The sequence below is a fragment of the Cervus canadensis genome, chromosome 12 (genome assembly GCF_019320065.1).
Source record: "Cervus canadensis isolate Bull #8, Minnesota chromosome 12, ASM1932006v1, whole genome shotgun sequence".
In the NCBI taxonomy this organism is placed as follows: Eukaryota; Metazoa; Chordata; class Mammalia; order Artiodactyla; family Cervidae; genus Cervus; species Cervus canadensis.
Window position 1 is genome coordinate 77,428,640 of NC_057397.1, and position 18,264 is coordinate 77,446,903.

An 18,264-nucleotide genomic window follows, 5' to 3' on the forward strand; every position below is an offset into this window, starting at 1 on the left:
GCATGCATGATCTTAGTTCCCAGACCAAGCACTGAACCTGCATTTCCTGCATTGGAAGCTTGAAGCCTTAACCACTGAATCACCAAGAAAGTCTTGCGAAGTCCATATTTTTGAATGGTATATTATACTCTGCCTAGCACGTGACTTGAGTTTCACAAAGTATTTGTTGCTTTTTTCTTTTCGTCTCTTATTCAACCAGGGTCACCTAGTCTTTTTTTTTTTTTTTTCAGTTTTAATGAGGTATAACTGAAAAAATTATAAGATATGTAAAGTTCACATCATGGTGATGTGATATACAGATTTACTGTGAAAGGTTAATTTACCGTCAGCAGTTTTGGGTCTGTTTGGACAAAAATCCCCTCCTGCACCCTCTAGCTTAGCTGGATTCTCATTTGTAGTCACACCCTGCTGGTTCTCACACCCGAGAGGACAGACTTTCCCTCACTACGTAGGAGCCCCTACATACACTTATCAGTGATCAACTTGAAGAGCACCAACATAAAAGTTTAAAAAATGGGAACTATATTCAATATCCTGGGATAAGTCATAATGGAAAAGGATACTAAAAAGAGTGTATATATGTATAATATAACTGAATAACTTTGCTATATAGTAGAAATTAACACAACCTTGTAAATCAACTATCAACTTTTGACCTAAAGCCTGATGTCTCTCCAAAGATTCTTTAACAGGTAATTAAATGCTTGAGAGAAATGTGGCCACATGTAAGTCCACAGTTGAAAGGAACCCTAGACATTGTCTCAAACCCTCTCCCCAATGCATTAACCACTTCTACGAAAACCAAAGTTTTCTAGTCTCTGTATTTTTCTGGTAATGGTAAACTAACACTGTCACCCATTCTATGGGAACAAGATGAAAGCCCAGTTGTATCATATACTAGTTATGAAGACAGGAACTTATATAAGCCCCGAGCCTCAGTTATCCTTATCTGTAGAATGGGGATGATGACTGAGACTCAGAGGTCTAAGCATGGTTACAGATTCAAGGACTAGGCGGAAAATGTGAAGACCCAGGCAGATAATGAACTGAATCCCTTAAGTGTAAGGCATTAGGACTGATGAGAAGAGCTCTTCTCTTCTCAAAGGAGAGGTCTTTTCTGGGCTCTTACAGATTACAGCCCTGCCTGCAGCAATGTAGGCCTAAGGATATCACTAGATCTTCTAATTTTTCTAGAAAAGCACAAATCTGGCTTTTTAACATGAAATTTCGCAACTAGTCAATGTGGCAACTAATTCACAGATGTCTTTGCAACCCTAGATAGACCATTAAAAAAACATAACTGTGGGCTAGGCACACCAGAAGGCGGGCACTCTGCAGTCTCTGGGCTAAAGTAATTAGCATGCTGCCCGGCACAAGACCAGCAGTGGGTAAGTTATGAATTCATCAGATCTGAAATCTGAGAACTCAGACTCTCGGGAGAAAGGACTTGGTCTGACTGGGTGGGTAAAAAAGTCAGGGAAGAGGAAACTCAGTGCGTAGGACGTCCCCTGCAGCCCGGGAAGGTGGCATGAACCGAGCAGTCGTGAGGACAGGGCAGGCGGGCCCCCTGGGAACCACCCTCTGCGCCTCCTCCGCGCTTTTCTGCGGGGCTGGCTGTCTCACACGAAGGCCCATCTCTGACCCATGTGCAGGTACTACTGACCGAGTAGACGGCAGCTGGCTGGGGTCAGAAGGTCAGAAGGGCCGGCAGCTTCCTCAGCCTAAGTTCACAGGGAAGAGAACCAAAAAGCTGGGAGCCAAGGAGGCAACTTTCTCCTTGTTTCTATTTCCTTTGGGTTTTCCCCACCAGCAGCCCTGAACCTAGCAAGTACTTCCTCCTCGAGAGGGTCACAGCTGTCCCACAGATGTTATAAATAAGGGCCAGGAGAGCTGTCTATTTTTAGCATCTAAATGTGGATGCAAAAGTCCCCGAGATTCCCCCTTCGCTGGCTCCATTTCCCTCTTTCCTTTCTACACGTCTTTTCTTTTCATTCCAGATGTACATTTTCTGAGCAAAGGAGATGAAGACTTTGGGGGCAAGAGAGACCCCAAATATTTGCTCATCTTGCCTGGTCTCCTTCTGATTGCCATGGATTGGTTTATGCATCTAGCCTGTGACAAAGAAGTCACCTACAGACTTTGGGAAACTGCACCCTAGGCTTGGATCCAGACCACTCCGTTTCCTCTCTTGAGAATAAAGAGAGGTTCAGAGAAGAAAACAGCATTGAAGATCCTCTGCCTGAACCTTCCAAGGGCACAGGTGAGGGCACCAGGGAGGCCTACATGCTTATTACCGTGCACGCGTGCTCAGGCCCTTCACTGGTGTCTGGCCCTCTGCGACCCCATGGCCTGTAGCCCACCAAAGTACATGTCCACGGAGTTCTCCAGGCAAGAATACTGGAGCGGGTTGCCATTCCCTCCTTCAGGGGATCTTCCTTACCCAGGGACTGAACAGTCCCACAGCTCCTGCATGGCAGGCAGATTCTTTACCACTGAGCTACCAGGGAAGCCCATGCTTTTTACCACTGACATCAATAATAGTATTACAGCCTATATTCATGGAAGGCTCCTCTGGGCTAACTACTTCACTTGGATTTCCTTATTCAGTCTTCATAGCTCAGGGAAGTAGGGATTTCAATTATTTCCATTTTACAGAAGCCAAAACTGAGGCTCAGAGCTTGAGAAACTGGCCCAGCGTCCGGCAGAGGCACACCCAACGAAGAGAGCTTAACACACAGATTCCTCATGAGGATAAAGGAGGAGGAGCAAGAGAGGAGGGGGGCGCGCTTCATACACACACGCTCGGGGTCCCAGGCGCAGCTCCCGCTCGTACCTGCTCTCGGGGTCGGCCGGCGCCAGGCTGCGGGTGACGAAGCACATCCTGAGGGGGATGCTCCTCCGGTCTCGGTGGAAGGACGGCGGCTGCGACGCCAGCGGGTCCGGGGCGCCGGCCCCGAGCCGCGGGGACTCGGGCGGCGGGGTCTCCCAGCCGATCTCGGACACCGGCGAGCCCTTGGTCACGTAGGGGGTGGCCTCGCGCATGTACTTCACTGCAAGCAGAGAGCGGAGAGTGAGCCTCGGTCAGCGCGGAGGGTCCCGGCCGGGGCTTTCGGAGACGCGCAAGACCAGCTCCGCACAGGACCCTCTTGCATTCCCCCGATAATAGTTGTCTGTCCCTTAAATTGGGTGCCAACGTGGTTTTCAGAACTCGCCATTAAGGTGACCTGAACTTGAGAAACGACTCTCAGCTTTTTTCGATTATGACAACATCTATCTTTTCTGATTATAAGGTGCATTCTGGGGAAGAGGCGGGAAAACAAATGAAGAGAGACTGAGAAAGCGTATCTTAGGCAAAAGAAACACACAATTATTCAGTATAGGTGTAGGGTATCTGGTGCCCACACTGACCATCCACATTACCGTTATTCTGTTGGGAAGCACGGACAATCTTTTCAAAAAACAGTGCTGAGAACATGTATGTAAAGAAATACACAAAAAACCACTTATTCTGTAATGGTAAAAATCTATGATGGCAAAAATATTACTTGTAAGAGCTGAAAACCAGGAACAATCTAAATGTCCAATAAAAGAGAACTGATTAAAGAAATTGGAGTGGGTTGACATTTCCTTCTCCAAAGACACCTTTACATTCATTTAAAAATGGGTAGATACAGATGTCTTGATGTAGAAAAGCCTACAAGATCGACGATCCGTTTTTAAAAAAGCTATAGAGAACAGTGCATATACTGTAATCATTTGTGTATACAATCATAGATATATATGCTTTTGTAGCTACTACAATTTATGGATAGAAATCCAAGAAAATGTTAATGGTAGTTAGCTCTGGGAGTGGATATGAAACTCAAGATGATGGAGAAATAGACTTTATTATTCATTTATTACTCTTTTATATCATTGTCATGTTTAGCCATTGTGTTTTAAAATTTAAAGAAACAAAATTGTTTAAGAGCTGAGTGGGGCAGACTGAAATTCTGCTCTCTGATATGTTTACTTGATCTTAAGGTGTTACTTGGGGCTTCTCTGGTGGCTCAGATGATAAAGAATCTGCCTGCAACGCAGGAGGCCTGGGTTCCATCCCTGGACCAGGAAGATCCCCTGAAGAAGGAAATGGCAACCCACTCCAGTATTCTTGCCTGGAAAATTTCATGGACAGAGGAGCCTGGCGGGCTACAATCCAAAGGGTCACAAAGAGTTGGACACAACTATGGACTAAGCACACATTAAGCTATTATTTGCTGATTCTGAATTTAAGCATTTGGTCCTTAGAGAGCATTTGAGTTGACAAGGCAACCGGATTCTTGAAACACGCAATATAAACTTCCATATCCTTCTTTCTGCCATTCACACAGCCTGGTTCTCTGCTGCTTGGGGCTGCGGGAGGGACCTGGCTAAGTCCCTTAATGGCATCTGGTATTACAAATGGCAGTGGATTAAAAATGGGTGGCAAACCCAAGGGGCAGTTCCTCCAGATCTTGGGCGATTGAGTTGCACAAACTAGTGGCTTCCCTGCAGGAGACACGGAGTCAGGTTCCTGGAGACTACAGGAACAAACAGAGTGTGGTTTCCGTACTTAAGAGTAACAAAGTCACAGGGCATTGTCCTGGATGCTGCTGTGTGCCAGCAGGCCCTTTTCTGCAGGACCTGTATCCTAGCTGCCATGTGTTGCTGAGAACCACTCTGAGCTGCTCTCCCATTCCGGAACACTGCTCTTGGACATCAGAAGTGATCAACCCGAGAGACTAGAGGCCCACTGCTCCATCCTCCAGACAGAGGATCTGCTTCTCTGGAACCCCACCTAAAACTGCGGCATAAAACAAGGATATAAGCGATGGCATAAAGCAGAATAAGCTATAACAAGAAAAAAGGACCCTGGAAGACCTCATCAGAAAAATGCATCTAGGAGTTTGAGTGACAGGTTAGGTTCACAACAATTTAATAAGCAGACCAAACATACCCAGATGCATGCAATATGGGCATATATTGGGAGATCCAACCGTAGATATTAAAACCAGCAGTTATTAATTTAAGACAGAGGAGATGTCATTTAGCACCAATACATATTTGAAAAGATTTCAGGATTTTCACTGAATATAAATGCAATTGGGAGAAAACAGCTCCCTGGTTGCTGCAAACCTGTTAGCACAGGTTGCAGACAGAAGAAAGATTATTCACGAACAGTGTATTTTAAGAAATACCATTTAAAAAGGAGCACAGACATATCTATGAACAAAGGCAGAAAATTCAGTGGGACAGGTTTAAGCTGTCTAAAAACTGGAATAAATAGATCTCTTCTGATGTTACTGAATTTTTTTTTAATCTCCGATTATGTTTTTGTAGAAGCTAGAACTCTGCTTAGCTCTGTATATTGTTGAATTATGCTTATTGATAGTGGGAAACTCAAGTATCACACCCAAGATCGTTTGACGATTCTCCATTGATTGCATTATTATCCTTCTGGCTGGAGGAGAGGGTGAGTGTTGCAGAAGTGGCAATCCAGGGATGCTTCTTGGAGTGGGTGGATTTGAACTTGACTTTAAAGGGTAGTTAAGTAGAGGTAAGAATAAAAGTCGTTTTATATAATGTGCATGCATGCATGCTCAGTTGCTTCAGTTGTGTCCAACTCTGTGCGACCCCATGGACTGTAGCCGTCAGGCTCCCCCATCCGTGGGATTCTCCAGACAAGAATACTGGAGTGGGTTGCCATATCCTCCTCCAAGGGATCTTCCCAACACAGGGATTGAACCTGAGTCTCCTGTGTCACTGAACCACCGGGGAAGCCCTTTTACATAATGTACTCTGATTTACAATTTTTATCACAACTCCATAGAAAAGGAAAATCAGACCTCAGTCTGGAAGGGGGATAAAGAAAGAACATCCATCATACACTTAGTGCCAAGTCTGGAATCAGGGGCCTTCCATAGCTTCCCGCATGTAAGCTTTAAAATGACCATTTAAAGCCTCACTTTATATACAAGAAAATCAGGTCTGGAGAAGAAATGGATAAGGGATCTTTCATTTATCAAGTGTCCATGTGCATGCATGCGTGCTCAGTCATGTCCAACTCTTTGTGACCCCATGGGCTGTAGCCCACCAGGTCCTCTGTCCATGGGATTCTCCAGGCAAGAATACTGGAGTGGGTTGCCATGCCCTCCTCTAGGGTATCTTCCCAACCCAGGAATCGAACCCAGGTCTCTCACATTGCAGGCAGATTCTTTACCATCTGAGCCACCAAGTATCTATGTATCCACAAGCAATAAAAGAATACATTTTAAAAGAAAAATACATTACGTTGCTATCCCTTTCAGACCCTGTTAGAAAGAAACATATGGCTATTCTAATTCTGGGGCCACTAGGAGCTTTACATAGGTTATTCCTTGCAAGACAAATATATTATTTTACACATTAACACACCAATGCTCAGAAATTTAACTTAAGTGGCTAGTGGCTGGTAAAGCTGGGTTTGATTTCCCAGAGATAATATTCTTTCATGAAATCTGGCTAGCCCACCGAGATGAAGTATTCAAAATGGGCTAACAGGGTTAGTTATTCTTTATTTGGTAGGCAATAGCTACAGCCCTGGTGATCTAGGAGCAAGAGAATGGTAGAACTGAGGGTCAGATTTAGAGAGAACTCCAGAAAAGAGGGGCTTCCAGGTGGCACTGGTGGCAAACAGCCCATCTGCCAACGCAGGTTCAATCCCTGCGTCAGGAAGATCCCCTGGAGGAGGGCACGGCAACCCACTCCAGGTAAGAAAACCCAGTATTCTTGCCTAGAGAATCCCATGGACAGAGGAGCCTGGTGGACTACAGTCCATAGTGTTGCAGAGTCAGACATGACTGAAGCAACTCAGTAAGCAAGGATGCACCAGGAAAGAGAGACTGGGTATAGCAGAGGGAGAAGATGCTAGATGCTGACCTACCAGTTACACGGCCTTCAGGGCTTACTTCCAGAGATACCATGAACACTCAGAATATTCATACAAGGTGTGAATCATTACAGAAATGTGTGGTTTTGTCCATCATGAGTAGAGGCTGGGGAAGTATAGCAAATCTTAACCTAGAAGCAAAGATTTATCAAGCAGTGTGGTTTAATTCAAGAGGGTAAAGGGTTACCTAAGACTAGATTTTTTTTTAATTTATGTATTTTTGATTGAAGGATAATTGCTTTACAGTACTGTGTTGGTTTCTACCAGACATCAACATGAATCAGCCATGGGTTTACCCGTGTCCCCTCCCACCCCTCGAGGTTGTTACTGAACCCCAGTTCCTGAGTCACACAGCAAATTCCCGTGGGCTGTCTATCTTGTCTACGGTAACGTAAGTTTCCACGTTACACTCTCCATATGTCCCGCCCTCTCCTTCCTCCCTGCAAGCCGTGTCCACGAGTCTGTTCTCTACGTCTGTGTCTCCACTGCTGCAAATAGGTTCATCAGTACTATCTTTCTAGATGCCATATATATATACGTCACTATACGATATTTGCTTTTCTCTTTCTGACTTACTTTACTCAGTATAATAAGCTCTAGGTTCATCCACCTCATTAGGACTGACTCAAATGCATTCCTTTTTTATAGCCGAGTAATATTCCATTGTGTGTACGTACCATAGCTCTCTTAATCATTCGCCTGTCAGTGGACATCTCGGTTGCTCCCATGTCCTAGCTATCGTAAAGGGAGCTGCAGTGAACATTGGAGCACATGTACCAAGACTAGATTTGACAGTAATAAGTGTATTAAATAATACCAAGATTTGCTTTTCTTTTACCAAAAGTCTAGGGTGAAACAAAAGGGCTGCAGGGCAACTCTCAGCTCCCTGAAGTTTTCAGGTCCTCAGGCTTCCTGCTGTACATTATCAACCTGCCATCTAATGACTCAACAGTGCTGCTTGGGTTCCAGCCATCACAACCAAATTCCCATTAGTAGGAAGAAGGAAAAAGTAAAAGACACACTGTCCTTCTTCCTTCAGGGTCAGTTTTAAGAAGCTGACACATTATCTGCTTACAGCCCATCAGCCAGAATTTAGTCACATGGTCACTTCTAGATAGAAATTTACTCTTAACTCTTGACAGCTCTATGCCAACCTGGCTAAAAGTTAGTGAGAAGGGAGGCTACTACTGTGGGATAAGAAAAGGGGGCAATACTTAGCTTTTGCCACAAGGAGACTGCCCTAATCATGCCAGCTTAACACAATTAGATTTTACAAGACATGTGCCAAGTTGTTTCAGCCATGTCTGATTCTCTTCGACCCCATGGACTGCAGCCCGGCAGGCTCCTCTGTCCATGGGATTCTCCAGGCAAGAACACTGGAGCGGGTTGCCACTTCCTCTGCTAGGGGATCTTCCTGACCCAGGGATCGAGCCTGCATCTCAGGTTCCTGCACTGGCAGGCCGGTTGTCTACCACTAGTGCCACCTGGGAAGCTATAATTTATGTCTCTTTAAAAGACATAAACACAAGTGAATGTATTGGAGCAATCAGTGAAAGAAAGAACGACTAGGTTCCTTGAACGCTGCGAAGTGTTTGCTGTGTACTCACTTGAACCTCACAGCAATCCTGGGATACAGACATTGCAAGCATTCCCATTTAACCAGACTCTGCAATAGAGAGAAAGACAGAGTAAATCATATGCCCAAGTTAGAAGGCAGGGAAGTGGCAGATAACACGAGTCAAATCCAGGCAGTCTGGCTCCTGAGTCCCTCCTTTTAACCACGGAGTGATACTCTTTCTCACACTTTAAAAAAATTTAATTGGATGAGAGAGAGAGAGAGTGTGTGTGTGTGCGTGTGTGTATGTCTGTGTATTTAAGCCAACATTTTTCTGTACTGGGAGAAAACATCCAATTAAGAGGCTACTGCCGGTAACATAAGAGAGCTTGATTTTGTAAGCCTGAACTATTAAATTATGGCATTTCAGCAAGTGCCTTTTAAGACACTGTAATGTGTATTCATAATAGAGGGTTTAACCTGGCAGAACTGAGCAGCTAGTGTGGGCATAATTATGCCTCCCTGTGCTCACAGACAGTAATTTTGGGCAAAGAACTGTTGAAACTGGTCAAGAAGCAGCCAGGCCTGGGCTCGGGGCACCTCCTAATCAGGACTGATTAATAAAACCATGCCCTTTCTAGGCGTGATGAAGTAAAAAACATGGTTGAGCAATGAAAATTTCAGTCTTCTCTTGCAAAAGAGGGGGGAAAAGAGAAGTAAGAAGGGGTCCTCAAACCAATAATGCACCAAAGTCGCTTTCAGTATGTTTCCAGTTTTTCATCTGCAAGGTGGACAGATGTGAAGATTTCAAAAAAAACAGTCAGTAAAGCCCTTGTTTGCAAAGGCCCTGAGTTGCCACAATTAAATCTTTGTTGAGGAGGCCAGCTGACATTTGAAAGGAAAAGCAGACACAGGCTACTAATGAGGAAATGCTTTAGGCAGATCCAATCGACTCCCCTACCAGGCTGGTTTCTGAAGAACCAGCAAGTCCCTTTGTTATGTGCAAGTTTTCCTCTTAAAAACAGCAACAAAACAACAAAAAAGGGATTTCCAGATTACAGGAAGGAAAAGAAATATTTCATGACTCTAAGGGATGGGAACATGAAATGTACATTTTCCAGTGTGATTAAGGGGGAAAGAGATCAGCTGGAGGCAAGAAACCTCAGTTTTCAGACCTTCAGTGAAAATGGGGGACAAGTTGGTGACAGTGGGGTTTGCTGACAAAAACGCAATACACGTGAGGCTTCTCTTAAAGCCATTTCCTGGGTCATATTAGGGAAGACACAGCGGGAGATCATCAATATTTCCAAAAGGACCAAAAAATGATGAAAGAGGTATAACAGACTTCTCAGGAACTACAGCTGATCTCTCAGGAGGCTGAGTGGTGAGCTGGAAAGAGAATTGGCCCTGGGCGTCAGGGACTAGTTCCAGTTCCAACCCTGCGCTCACTAGCTCTCCAGCCCTGGGCAAGTCATTTCACCTCCCGGGTCTCCTCCTCACCTGCAAGGACTGGGAAATAAGGTTCCTGTCCTTCAAATACCCTATGATTCCTTGGGAAACTGCCTCTTCTGACATTCTTGTTTTTTAAAAGAATATTTCTTATCCTGCTCTTTGTCATCATTGACAAACAGCCCCGTGAAAATGTGTGCCAAATCCTTTGGCCTTAGGCAGATGTGCCTTCTGACTTTTTACCAAATCCTATGGGCAACTGAGGGGCTTCCCCGATGGCTCAGTGGGTAAAGAATCTGCCTGCCAATGCAGGAGACATAGAGGACAAGAGTTTGACCCTTGGGTCGGGAAGATTCCCTGGAGAACGAAATGGCAACCCACTCCAGTATTCATGCCTGGAAAAATCCCATGGACCGAGGAGCCTGGTGGGCCACAGTCCACGGGGTTGCAAAGAGTCGGACACCACTGAGTGACTAAGCATGCATGCACACATGCAAACAGGAGAACCGGGGTGTTAAAGGTTCAAGACATAAAGAAAACTTAGGTTAAATGAGAGACATTAGAACACAGTAGTGAAGACAAAAAGTCTGGAGTCTGAGGAGTCCAATTCTATCCCCTAGCTCTTGAGCAAATAACAGTTTCCTCATGTGTTATTTTTCACCTATCTCAGGATTGTTGTGAGGATTAAATGAGTTAATATAAGTAAAAAACTGCTACGGAACTTGGCGTAGGAAACACCATAATGGTCAGTTACCATCATTAGAAGTCAGCCAAGGGACTTCCCTGGTGTCCAGGGGCTAAGACTCCATGCTCCCAACACAGGGGGCCTGGGTTCCAGCCCTGCTCACAGAACGAGATTCCACACGCCACAACTAAGACCCAGAGCAGTCAAATAAATAAATAAAAAAATTTTAAAAAGAAGTTAACCAAAAAAAGTGGAGGTTTATGGCACCTAAATAACCAAGAGTTGCGCCAAACTCACTATGTGCATCTCTGCAGGCCGGAGTCACAATCAGTGGGCACAAATTACGAGGTTACATTTGAGTTCAACGTGAGGAAGTGCTGTGAAGTAGAGAGTTCCCTATCGTGAGTGACATTCGAGCAGAAACTGGATGAGCTATCTCCCATGTGGCAGCAAAGATTCTTTTACTCTGCAGAGGAACAGCTGCTTCTAAAATCCCTTCAAATCATCAGGTTTTATGTTCCTTCTGGAATGCAGTTCATGAAGATGCAGAATCTAATGACTCTGATACAGTGAGGGTGGGTCATGGTTGTATACCATGCAAAATCATGCTGTCCATTTCTTTATTACTATATGTTTGTTAGCTACATAGTAGGTGACAATGGGACAGTTTGTTGAGCTCTCTAAATCTTAGAAGCCTCATTTATAAAATGCGGAACACAGTGCCTTCTTCAGAGGCAATAAAATGCACTAGTTTAATAAGGGCTCTGGAGTCAGAGGATAGGAAAGTTAGTTGCATAGTCATGTCCAACTGTTTGCGATCCCATGGACTGGAGCCCAGCAGGTCCTCTGTCCATGGGATTCTCCAGGCAAGAATACTGGAGTGGGTTGCCATGCCCTCCTCAAGGGAATCTTCCAGACCTAGGGATCGAACCTGGGTCTCCTGCAATGCAGGCAGATTCTTTACCGACTGAGCTACTAGGGAAGCCCCAGAGTCAGAGGATCTCAGTTCAAATCTTAAATCTAACTTTCCTTTTCTTTCTACTTTATAAGCTGGGCCTCTTTGAACAAGGTATGTAACCTCTCTGAACCTCACTTCCTCACCTGATTATAACAAGACCTATGTCATTGAATTGTCGTGAGGATTAAATAATTTTTTTAAATGTATGCAAAGCCATTAGAACAGTGTCTGGCATACACTTGGCACTGGCATATAACTGTTACTGCTATGTTGTTGCTACTATTGTTATGAAATTTAAATGAGAACATGTATTGCAAGAACACCTATCTACTTTTTAACTCTGCTGCTGCTGCTAAGTTGCTTCAGTCATGTCCGACTCCTAGCGACCCCATGGACTGCAGCCTACCAGGCTCCTCCGTCCATGGGATTTTCCAGGCAAGAGTACTGGAGTGGGTTGCCATTGCCTTCTCCCTTTTTAACTCTAGGAACCGTCAAAATCATCAGTACTTAGTACATAAAGTATCATTTCATTCATTCATTTACTGCACATCAATTAAATCTGGGGATTGCTACAACACATAATTCAATACATACTCACAATTGGACTAAAGTGTATTCATTAGTTATTAGTAAGTACTTGAGAGAATATGGACTAATGATGTCTACAGACTTGATCTTCCAACAGTTCACTAGTCGGCTCCTCACCATCGCCAACGATCATAGTTTTTCTTCCTTGGGAAAATACGGTAACTGTTTTAACAGCTATACCCTAACATCTGAAGACAGGAAGTGAGTAATGGGCAGCAGGGACGTGTGAATGCTCAAGCCATAATATTGTTTTTAGTCTTTTCCAGACAGAAGACCATGTGTGAACAGGACTTTACGTCACGAGGCAGGAAGGGCTGCGCTCACTTCCTCCTGACAGGTATCTCTGGAAAACAAACTCCTATTATTCCAGGTGTAGCTTGGTAACAACATCCTGCAAGTCAGACTTGGGGCTCGGTAACACGGCAGTTACTTTTCAGTGGCAGAAGCCCAGAGTCATCAAGCTTTTCCAAAGGAAACACATTAAACGAACAAAATATCATGACCAAGGGCAGACTCAGGCCAGGTCTGAATTTCTTTTTCACCCTCGCCTGGATATGCAGCAGACCTAAAGCAACTACAGAAGCATCTGGAGTAAGGAGATGGGGGTAGGGTACCAGTGTCCATCAGGCTGGATAACATCACAAACTCCTGCCATTTTCATAGTGCTCACTGTTTACAACACACTTTGTGCATAACCTCACTTAAGCGTATCATCAACCCCACCAAATGACGCATGAACTCTAATAAGTCCTGTAAGAAGCTGGCTGTGCATTTATTCGCCTGGGATGTCCATGGCCCAGGGGGTAAGAGCTTAACTTTCCCCACCAAACTCCACCCGTTCTCAAGCACACATGTGCATGCATGTCTGCTCAGCTGTGTCTGACTCTTAGCGACCTTATGGACTGTAGCCCACCAGGCTCCTCTATCTTCGGGATTCTCCAGGCAAGAATACTGGAGTGGGTTGCCATTTCCTTCTCCAGGGGATCTTCCCCACTCAGGGACTGAACCTGCGTCTCCTATGTCTCCTGCATTGGCAGGGGACTTCTCAACCACGGAGCCACCTGGGAAGCCTCCCAAGTACACATACATGTACACAAACACAGTTTGTTCAACAGAATTAATGCCTATTGGCCACACTTGATGCGCTGGATTTTTTTCCTGCAAGCCATACTCAGCTTGACTCTGCTTACAGGTCTTTTGAGAGAGGAATCGCCAAGAACTACAAGAACGGATCAGGGTGCCAGAGGAGAGGCGTGAGCAAGCTTCTTGGATCTGATTGCCAGACCCAGGAGGCTCAGACCTCATAAGCTTTCCTCCAAGCCTCCAGAAGCTCCCCTTGATTCTGAGCAGTCAAGATAGAAGGGCTTGTTTTGTTGCTTGATATGTTTAAAATGGGCTTCCCTGATAGCTCAGTTGGTAAAGAATCCACCTGCAATGCAGGAGACCCCGGTTCGATTCCTGGGTCGGGAAGATGCCCTGGAGAAGGGAAAGGCTACCCACTCCAGTATTCTAGCCTGGAGAATTCCAGGGACTGTATAGGCCGTGGGGTCACAAAGAGCTGGACACAACTGAATGACTTTCACTTTTTAGGAAGGCGTGATGGTGAGCATCCACAAACAGATACAACTTTTTATAATAAACAGACTCACGGGAAACTTTAGCAGCAAAAAGGTGGGCAAACTGGGGTTCAGAGGGCTTAAATATATCACCTCAAGTAAGAAGCAGACCTGGAATCTGTTCTCTCATGCTGCAAATCTAATATCTAACCTAACAAATCTAATAACCTCAGCTGCAGTAATACAAATAGTCCAGGTGACATGGAGGCATAGGCGAAATGATTGTGACTTGATAACTAATGAGTTACAACTGGTGCTGGAAAAAGTATGGGTGTTGGGAGGAACTAAGTTAATAAACATATTATGCATGATTATAGAAAGGAAAAAATCTAAAGGTGGTATAGGAAAGACTAAAAAAATAAAGAGCCTCCTGACACATCTGATGAAATAAAAAGAGGTAATAGAAAGTCAGTATTACAACTAGAAGGGAAAATAACTAGTCACGAAAGAGATTAAAAAGATAAAAAAATAGAACTTTGGACAGATTTATGATAATGAATTTGAAATCTTAGATGAAATGCACAAATTTCTGCTGGGGGAACCTTACTAAAATTCACCTAAGTACAAATAGGAAGCATGGCTATTCCTATAACTCCTAAAGGAATGGAAGCATTGGTCAATATTCTTCCCACAAAGAAAACAGAGCTTATTAGTGAATTCTATCAACTTTTCAAAGAACAGATCATACAAATTATTTCAGAAAATAGAGAATGAGACTCCCCAGTTCATTTTATGAAGATTAAAAAAACAAAATCAGACAAGAAAAATTTCAGAAATGAAAACTGCCAACCCATTTCATTCATAAATTAAGAGCAAAATTATAAACAAAATATCAGCAAATTAAGCCAAATAATATATTAAAGACAGTACAGCATGCCCAAGTTTGGGTTATTTGAATATTGCAAAATCAGTTACATATTAGAAAATGTATAAATGTCATTCAGTATGTTAGCAGGAAAAAAAGGAGAAAAACATAAGATGACTTCAATGAGAAAAATCATTTTATACACTAGCAAGCAGTTAATAATGAAATAAAAAAGCCTTTTTTAAACCAAAAATAGAAGGTAACCTCTTTAACTTGACAAAAGTATTTACGAAAACAAAAAACAAAACACACACATACACAAAACAGAAAAAAGGGAAAAAAAAAAAAAACACTTGACATCAAACATTATAAATGAGGAAATGCTGAAGCATCTCCCTTAAAATCAGGACCAAAAAACTGACACCCACTATGAATACACTATTAAGTATTATAACTAGAGGCCCCAGGCAATGTTAAAAGACAAGAAGCAATTAAAAGTTTAGGACTGAAAGGTTTAAAAAAGGGAGTAAGTGAGAAAGAGAGGAAGAAAAGAAAAGATATAAGGTAAAGTACTTAGAGCTCATTATACCTAGATTTCCATTCTAGTTGGGGTCCTAATTTTCTGTGTGGTCATTAAAAATCACGTAACCTCTAATGTTTGCAAGCTTCCTTATCTATAAAATCGGAGCTATCAAATATCTTGGTTAATTAGGTAGACAATGATGCCATTAAATAGAACAGAATATATGTTAAGAAGTGCAGATTTGAGACAAAACTATTTAAGTTTTGAAGATGTAAGGCTTGAGACGTAGATAGACCATCCATGAACAGGCTAAAGGGCAGTAGAATTCTGAGTCTGAAGCTTTGGGGAGGGGTGAGAGCTTTACCTCAATCCAGGAGAAGGCGCTGAACACTTACTGAATGGTAACCAAAGGTCCAGAATTTTACATAGATGATGTCTTTTAATTCTCACAACAACCCTGTAAAACAGGTACTCCTACTTGTCACAGTTTACTGATGAGGACACAGAAGTTGAAAGAGTTCCTCTAAGACCTTATACAGCCTCGTAGTCAGGGTGTTTCACGACTCGATCCCCTCAAGCCTGGATCCAATTGCAAAGCCCTTCTGCTTCCCCCGCCCTGCGCTGTGCTAAGCTGTCTTTTGGAACCAGATCTGATGTAGAATCTTCTCTCATTCTCTCTGAGAGCTTGAGCAAATTGCTAAGACTATCTAAGCCTGAGATTTCCTCTCTTAAAAATGAAGTAACACTAATCACACGGGCCTGTTGTGTTAAACCAGATGCTATATGCACAAAGTCTGGTACTAAAAAGGTGCTCCATAAATGGTATCTCCCTTTATTCTTTCCAACCAAGGCAAACCCCCAGAAACAGACACGGAAAACCAGGGTGCTGGGCAGAGGGGGCTGGCAGGTATCCAACACCCGGGAGTCACGTCAGGCATTGCACCCTGAGCGATACCGTCTTCTGCTCCAAGTCATCCACATCTTTGCAGACAGCTCAGGGCCAAGCAAAGGGCAAAAGGTAACGGTCAAAACTTAAGGGAACTGGAGAACTGAACAGGTGACTTAAACCATTTCCTGTTCTACACAGTCTATGTTCTGTGATCTAATCTGGGAGCAGGAAAAAAGAGAAAGGAGACTGTGGGTTTTCTGAAGGGAAAGCTCAAACTCAGCGACAGGAGGATGACTGGGTTATTCAAGATTCAATAGCTCAGATAAAGGCCGACAGACCTAGAGTCAGGACTGCCTGGCTTCTGCTCCTGACCCCCCGACCAATGGCTGCGCGGAACATCTCCTGACTTCCCTAAACCTCAGTATCTGCAACCCTTAAATGAGGCTGACACGTGTATTCACTGTAAGTATTCAGCTAGATCATGCTGAGCACATGTGCCGAGCACCCTAAAGAGAGAGCTGGTTGCCCTGGAAGGCGTGTCTCCTGTACTGAGACAAGAATCCAAACCGAAAGTCCTTGCGGCTTGTGCTGAGTCAGTCAGTGTCCTGCTCTTGGACCCCGTGGACTGTGGCCCACCAGGCTCCTCTGTCCACGGGATTCTCCAGGCAAGAACACTGGAGTGGGCTGCCGCTTCCTCCTCCAGGGGATCTTCCTGACTCGGGGAGTGAACCTGGGTTTCCTGCACTGCAGACAGACTCCTTACTGTCTAAGCCACCAGCGAGGCAAAACTGCCCCCGAGTCCCACTGAGGCCAAGTCCTACCGCTTCCCCGCGCTAGTTTACGGGCTGCAAAATGGGAAATCCTGGCAGTGAATTTCAGACTGACCATTATTTTTGTCTATTATCCGAGGTATCCAGGCTTCCCTCCATGCAAATATGCCAGAGAAACAGGAGTCGCACGTGTTATCAGACATCTTGAACCAGAAAGTTTAAAGCATTTCTGCTTTATTTCCTACCAGGTTCCAAATTTTTACCCCTTTTTCTTTTTTTGTTCAACAGATAAGGCTTATCTAAAATATAAGCCTACAACTCAAGCAGGATTTGTGACTTGAGTCTGCTCAAGAGGGCTTTGATTTATAACAATCAAACATTTACAGTTTAATATGCTATCCATAATAATAGAATCAGAACTGGAAAAACAAATTTTGCCACCCAAGCTATATAGTCTGTTTATCATGTCTCAAAAAAAAGACTCCTTTTTCTTTTTTAAATCCTTGAATAACACTCAAACATTTTTAAAAAGGAATATTGTGCTTTAAGAAAGCCCACATATATTAAACTATATAATATACTAATTACTTCCAAGAAAACAAGTTCTACAGTCATTTACAAACATTAATACATAATTCAGTGAATCATTCCCAGAGTTCATGGAATCATAGATTTGTAAGTGAATTATAGTTGGAATTAGTTTTCTCCAAGAATTTAGAAAAATACATGGCATTATCCACATGGAGAAAGAAGTACATACACTAATAAATTGTTTGACAATGCCTGTTGCCAAAATAAGGCTGTCAAGGAGGGAAGCACTGAAAACTACTGAATCTTAGCTTCACATATGCATCTCTTTAGAATGATGGTAAATTAATTATGTATCTACTTGGGCAGGTACAGTAGAAACAAACTTTCACATTATAACAAATATAATGACACAGCAAACCTGTGGATAACACAAGGGCATTTATTCATCCTTTAACCAAAATGGTGACTAACAATAGCACACATTTATTGATAATTCATAGACACTTACGCACTATGAATGGTTACAGTGATGCCTCACAACAGCCCACCTGACCCGTGAAGACGGAGCTCAGACAGGATTCCTTGCCCAGTGTCACACGCAGAGTCAGCTGCAGAGGGGGAGCCGGAGCTGGTTCTCCAGCCCTTAACCCTCACACACGCCGCGGGTCAGCGACACGGGCCCCTCTCTCTTTCTGGTGCTCACTCACACGCTCTCAGAAACCCAACACATTCCCAGAAAGACACGCATCTGAAAACTCATTGACCTCAAAGTGGAGTAATGTAAATATTATCGCTCTTGGAAATTGTTTTAGAAAAACCTGGATATAAGAGTTAGGACCACCCAGTGGAGGCACAGCTCTCTCCTTCCGCTGCATATCAGCAGAGAGCTCACTTGATTTTCCTAAAGCTCAGCCTCCTCATCTATATATACCAACAGAAATAATAATTT

At 43.7% G+C, this 18,264-nt stretch overlaps 1 protein-coding gene across 1 annotated transcript in view; it reads right to left on the reverse strand.

The window, feature by feature from the left end:
* SNTB1 (syntrophin beta 1) overlaps positions 1-18,264 on the reverse strand; it is a 237,273-nt gene that overhangs the window by 132,475 nt on the left and 86,534 nt on the right. Inside the window, exon 2 of the mRNA XM_043483100.1 lies at positions 2,834-3,050. Within this exon, the coding sequence (XP_043339035.1) occupies positions 2,834-3,050 (217 nt within the window). The remainder of the gene's footprint in view (positions 1-2,833; positions 3,051-18,264) is intronic.